A 6,562-nucleotide genomic window follows, 5' to 3' on the forward strand; every position below is an offset into this window, starting at 1 on the left:
CGGTGCGGCCGGGGCGGGGCGGCGCTGTGCTGCCCGGCCCGGCCCGGCCCGGCCCTTCCCGCTCCGCTCCCGTCGGGCCCCGCGCGCCGCTGCCGGCACCGCCTCCCGGCGTCCTCTCCGCCTCTCCGGCCCCTCGCAGCCGCCGCCGCCATCATGAAGTGAGCGCCCCGTCCGCCGCTATCCGGGCCCATCCGCCGCGGGGAGGCCGCCGCCGGGCCCCGGCCGCCTCCCCGCGCCCTCCCCTAACTCTTCTCTCCCGCGCAGGGTCGAGCTGTGCAGCTTCAGCGGCTACAAGATCTACCCGGGCCATGGCCGCCGCTACGCCCGCACTGACGGGAAGGTGATGCCGGGCCGAGCCCCGCGGGCGGGCGGGAGCGGGCGGGAGAGCGGCCGGGCGGTGCGCGGGGAGCGGAGGGCGCGCATTTGGGCTTGTCCGGAGACGCCGGTAGTGTCGATGTGGTGTCTGCCCGAGTCGCTCGTGTTAGGCCGTATGAGAACAGCATCGGTGTGCGGCTGCCGTGGCTGCTCCGCTGGAGATCCGTGCCGTGCTGGAGCTTGGGGTTGTGTTTTAGAATGCATTTTCCAAAGGCAGTCTTAGAGCAGCAGGTGTAAAGTACCAAAGTTGCGTAGAAAATGCTGCTTAGGTGTCCTGCATCGAATGCTAAGATTCGCTGGAGCCAACAGCTTGTCTTCCAAATTAATTGAGTAGAAATCTTTGGGATAAAATAAGGTGGAGAGCCCTTTCAAGCTGTCATGGATTGTCCCTGCCTGTGAAAGGAGGGCTTGGCTTTTGAGCATCCTAGTAAAGTCGTCTTTCTCTATGGAATCCCCTGCAAGATGACCAGGAGATAGACTGGTTGAATCCTTGTGACTGGTCCTGGGAATTGGGCTGTACTTTAAATGGAATCGTATAGCTAATAACAAACCAGTTTGCACATTCTGCCTGTTGTTTTAGACAGACAGGTTAGTGTCACTAGGGAAGAAGGAATCAGGCGGATGGAGCATTGGTCTCCCTGTGTTCCCTAGGCCAAGTTTGAGTCACTCCCACATACAGGAAGTACATCATTGCTTGATGACAGACACTTGGAAGGTATGATGCTGGACACAGATATTCATGCTGTGCCTGAAATACACAGCAGCACTGGATGCAAGTGGTAGTTTGATTTTTTTTCAGGAAAATTAAGCTGCTTCAGAATGCAAGACATCAGTTTGACCAATGTAACAAAATGCAAAACTTTAGATTTCTTATAGATTTGTCTTCTAAAATTTTTAATAGTCAGAGCTGTGCTTAAGAACTCCAAAAACATCAATGTGAAATAACATTGACTCAAAGAATGCTTAATGCAAACTGATAATGTCTTTAATGGAAACAAAGCTTATGCAAAACACTTTGCCTTCCCAGGTTTTTCAGTTCCTGAATGCAAAATGTGAGTCTGCATTCCTTTCCAAGAGAAACCCTCGTCAGATCAACTGGACTGTACTGTACAGGCGTAAGCACAAGAAGGGACAGTCAGTAAGTACATTTCAGTTCATGGCACTCTTAAGTTGGTGACCAAAAGATGTGGTCACTGGTCTGTTAGAGGTTGATTAAGTGTGCCAGGGTTCAGCCGAAGCGTGACCCGAGTCACCAGGATGAAGATTGGTTAATAATAATGGTGAAAACATGATTGCAGTTACGTGAGTTTATACACTGCTTCAACAAAAGCATTGTCTTGTGTTTTAGCACTTCTTTGAGGGACCACTCAGAGCCACAGTATGTTCAGCACTTAATAATTGTAGAAATGGCATATATTTTTAAATGTTAGTTTTACAGAAGGTGGCTAATGCTGTTTAATATGCAGACTTCCTAAAAGTTTGGTCTTGAACTTCCTGAATGGGGACAGCATAGGGAGTGATTTGGGGGTTGGAGGGGCAGGGATGACACTCCTAATATACTCTCCTTGAAAACTTAGGGCTGTAGCTTAGCATGATGTCTTTTCCTATGTAGCTGTCATTGCATGAAAAGGATACATGAGGTATGCTGCTGTGCTCTTGTTTAAACTTGCACAGCAGAGGAGCTTTGAGAAAGGCTTAAATCAGTGGAATAAGTCAGTGTTTTTGCCAGTTTGGTTGAAGAAAGAAAGTTGATGCATGATGGCTTACACTGCTCCCCAGCACCTGATTGAATAGGTGTGGAGTGTCTTCCTTTCAGAAGAAGCCATTGGAGGTTTATCCTTCCCCGTTTTTTTCTTCTGGGAGTTACAGATGGCTGAACTTGTAACATTCATTCAAAATATTTTTCTTCATACTTTGCTGTAGAAGCCTAGAAGACACAGGGTGTAATGTGTGTGTTTCCAATACTGATTGCTGGACAGCTGGGGAGCTAGCCAAGGATTGTTGGTAATAACGTGCTGTGAAAAGTACAGGATGTGGCTGGAGAAGGGGCCATGTGGAGGTAGGGCAGCACTTCTCTGTACCCACCAGAAGGATTCTCTAAAGGCAGGAGTAAAATTCTACTTCAGTGTGCGGTTTTAAATAGCTTCAGTTTGAGTAGCAGCTTGTTTCCATAGTTGTCTTTAGGCATGTATTGAATGTCTTGTGATGCCACTTGTCTGTGTTTGTCTCCTGCCCTGTTAGGAAGAGGTGCAGAAGAAGCGCACACGCCGTGCGGTGAAGTTTCAGAGGGCCATCACTGGCGCCTCTCTCGCTGAGATCATGGCCAAGCGCAACCAGAAGCCTGAAGTACGAAAGGCACAGAGGGAACAAGCTATTAGGTGAGAAGTCACATCAGTGGAGCTATCTCAAGCTTTTGAGAGATAACAGTACTTTTCATACAAAAGCTTAAACTCTAGGTGGCTCTGTGTTTTGTCAGATTTGGGGGGAGGGGTTTGTTTGCTTTTAATCTGTGTATTTGTATGTAATACTGAGTAATCTTGGCAAGAGATAGTGGCAGCAGGGAAGGGTGTCTCTTTGCCCTTTCCCTTTGTACTTTTGTCACAGTTCTGCTGTCTCTGTAGAAATCACTATCCCCCAGGAGACAGTGAATATAGGAGAAACCTGCAGTAATGCATTCCATGTTTCTGATCTTGGGAGACTCTTCTAGTGCTGAAACAAGGAAACAGTGAATGGCAGACATGGATAACTTCCTCTTTTTCTGTGAATTAACAGGGCTGCAAAGGAAGCCAAGAAGGCTAAGCAGGCAACCAAGAAAACAGCTGTTTCTGCTGCAAAGGTGAGATGCAATAGGCAAATAGAAATCATAAAGTAGAATACATCATGTTGTAACGTGACACACAACATTCTGCTGTGGCACTTAATTTGAAATTCCCATTTCTGTTTTGAGGAAGCATTTTCATAACTATCTGATGAGAAAGCTCCTTGACTGGACTTTTGTACTGAAGTTGAGCATACCCAAAGAGCTGCATAGAATGAATCTTTTTTTACAGAATAAGTAAATATTACAGTAAGACAATTCTCTGTCCTAATAAATATCAGAGATAATTAATAGATAAAAACTTTTCTGAATGTAACATATTCACTATCTAGGAACTTGGTAACAATATATTGATGAATGCTACCATGTGTTTCATTGTCACTTATGAATTAATACCATATGTTGGCTTAGTCTTATAGGTGTAAACATCTGTTAACATGATCCCAATATTACAGATTGCAATTCTAGTCTGATCTGATCTGATTTCTGTCAAGAGTATATACCGGGACACTCTTAGGACTGCAGATAAATGGCATCTTTTCACTCATACTCCATTATTTCTCTGCAGGCCCCTACGAAGGCAGCACCTAAGCAGAAGATTGTGAAACCAGTCAAGGTTTCTGCTCCCCGTGTTGGTGGAAAACGCTAACTTGCCAAACTGTTGGACATGCTGAATAAACACGTGATGGAATTCCATTACTTGTGCCATGGTCTGCTCAGCTGTATGAGATATACTGAAGGGAATGAATCTCTGAAATAACCATGTCTGGGGTTTTGCAAACTGAAAAACACCTTCCTGCCATAAAACCCTTCATTTCTTAGACACGCTGCTGTATTAGCTCACGTTTCCTCAGTCTTCACTGAGTGGCTCAGGTAGCAGGGAAAATGGAGCTGGTGTTTTAGGAGTGTTCTTGCCTGAAGGACAGAACAGCACTAAGTTTATTCTGCATCTATGACAAATGACATAAAAAGAGGTTTCTGAGTTCAGAGATAGATACAAGCTAAAAGGGAGTGTGAAGCAGTGCCATTTGTAAATCACTTACAAAGGTCCTGTGTTGCGGAATGCTTGTAGCAAGAGACAGAATCAAATTAGGAAAAGGGTAAAAAAGGAATGAATGGATGGTTTCACAGACTGCATGGCTCTTACACACAAAGGTTCAGATGCAACTTCTGGGTCAGGAACTTACAAAATGATGAATTGCTGGAAGCCGTTGTCAGGAAAAGGAAGCCTGTGAAGATTGAATGGGTTTCAAATGAAGCTGATGTTACACAGTTAAAGCTCATTTAAATTCATACTTGCTGAATGCAGGTAGGAGTTCCCTTAATCATTTTCCACCCTCCCACCGCTAGAGGGATTGAAATTCCTCATGGAAATTCCTCTGCCTGAGTAACTGCACTGTGCACACAGCGTGCCAATTTTGCTGGACAGCAATAGCCTTGCAAAGCAATGTCCTGACTTACCAGAACCAAAACAGAAACCAAACCTTCACTATTTTATGGATCAGTTACTTTTCTGTTGATACTTTGAGGGCTTGGTTTGTTATCTTAGGCCAGGCAAGAAGACAGTTGTGTTTCAATTTCCTGCAGGCCTTCTGGGCTTCAAATACAATGGCTGTAATGGGCACTGTGGATTATGGGCTATACTTACACCTTGTTTGGGTTTTAGTAAAATAAATACGGGTCTGGATGAAGGCTGCAACCCATTAAAAAAAGGTCTAGCTTGATAACATTAATGGAGTTTGCACCATGATCTTCCAAACACTTCTGCTTTTTCCAATTTAAAAAAACCCCAGCACTACTCATGTTTAGAAGGAAATTGAAGGCTTTTAAACTGGTTAACAGATTTGAAAGCGAAGGAGCCAGAAACTGTAGGGGGAAAGAGAGGAAGAAAAGTTGCTTGCAGCTAGCAGGGAAAGGGATTTTTAATAATTTAAAACTGAAAGCTGAAAACACCTCTGAAAATTACCCGTGCTAGCTGTGATTATAAAAATCACATCATGTCTTGTATAAGGCACCTGGTACCCTGAATGTGTCCTTGTGAATGTTTTCAGCTAAGAAGCTGAAAATCAAAATGAGCTCCTACCATCTGCTTGAAATACCATTGATATATATATAGAAACTGATTGGCAGACAGGACCAATTAGTAAGTTAGTATTTGTTAATGAAGTTTGCAGGCTTTGGCTGCCTGGTGTCACTGCAGTGGTGTACAGAAGTGCTTCATGGTTACTCTTCCTTGATGTTTATTCCTGAGTTCTGACTGATGTGGTGAGAAGTAAAGGATAACAGCCCATCAGGTTACTCCTCTCACAAGCTATGCATCGAGTGAGCAAGGCCTTACCCTGGCGTAACAGCACATTATTCAACTCAAACATAGATGTAATAGAATGAATTAGCATGGAAATTAATATAAGCCTTTGTGTTTACCTAATGCAATGTAATTGATCCTCTATCAAATATTTGTCAGAAAAAATTGAGTACCTAAGTTTGTCACAGACCCACAAAATAATTTGGGTTTAAAAGGACCTCCAGGGGACATCAACTCCGTGTTCAAAGCGTGTCTGTGTAGATGAGATTGCTTAGTATCTAGCTGAGTCTTGAATGCAACTCCAAGGACGAGATTCCACAACCTCCTAGGGCTAGCTGTTCCAATATTCGACCACTGCCATAGTTAAAATAAGCCGAAAACCTAAATAAATATTTTAAATTATAAATAAAATTTAATGATTTAAATTATAAATAAATAAATAATTTTTCTATATAAATAGCGCCTCAGGCCGGTCTCGCTCCGTCTGGTCGGTATCTCCGTGTCGGGGGATCGCTGCTCCAGGAGCGTCCTGCAGGCACCGAGCGCAGGGAAAGGAAAGGAAAGGTCGCTGCTGCTGCTGCGCTTTCCTTGGGCGCGGCTCCCGCCTCGCCTGTCTCTGTCACGGGTGTAAAACCAGCGCAGAGCTCGGACAAGTAAAACGCGCAGTCGACATCTAAAGGATTTTCTTTCTTGCCTCTTGCAAACGAAGCAGCGCGCACTGAGCGCACTGAGCGCCCCGAGGCATGGCTCCGGCACCGCCCCGCCCGCGCCGCTGCTGCTCCTGCTCGGCAAAACGACCCTGCTACTCTGCTCGCAGCTCTTGCCCCCGAGGCAGTTCTGGAGCTGAAGCCGCTCGTTTCGGAGCCGGGGCTGCACAGGGATTTCCTCGGAAGCGTTCCCAGCGCCATGACGGCGGGAGCCTTTGCCCGGCTCCGACATGGCGGCCCGGACCCCGCGCGGCTCTCCCCTGCCCGCTTCCAAGATGGCGGACCCGCTCCCCCGGGCGCTTCCCCGCACCCCCGCCCCTTCCCGGCCCCTCCTGCGCGCGCGCGGCTCCACCTCAC

General features: G+C 46.2%; 1 protein-coding gene across 1 annotated transcript; it reads left to right on the plus strand.

Annotated features, from left to right (window-relative positions):
* The first annotated feature begins 66 nt into the window (after nucleotides 1-66).
* Nucleotides 67-3,889, plus strand: RPL24 (ribosomal protein L24). Its single transcript, XM_066175163.1, has 6 exons — nucleotides 67-158; nucleotides 265-340; nucleotides 1,403-1,513; nucleotides 2,617-2,753; nucleotides 3,148-3,211; nucleotides 3,762-3,889. The coding sequence occupies exons 1-6, from the start codon at nucleotides 154-156 to the stop codon at nucleotides 3,840-3,842; spliced, it is 474 nt and encodes a 157-aa protein (XP_066031260.1). The 5' UTR covers nucleotides 67-153; the 3' UTR covers nucleotides 3,843-3,889.
* Nucleotides 3,890-6,562: the final 2,673 nt, after the last annotated feature.

This window comes from Chamaea fasciata, unplaced genomic scaffold, assembly GCF_029207755.1.
Source record: "Chamaea fasciata isolate MVZ Bird 193981 ecotype frontalis unplaced genomic scaffold, bChaFas1.0.hap1 SCAF_2, whole genome shotgun sequence".
Taxonomy (NCBI): Eukaryota; Metazoa; Chordata; class Aves; order Passeriformes; family Sylviidae; genus Chamaea; species Chamaea fasciata.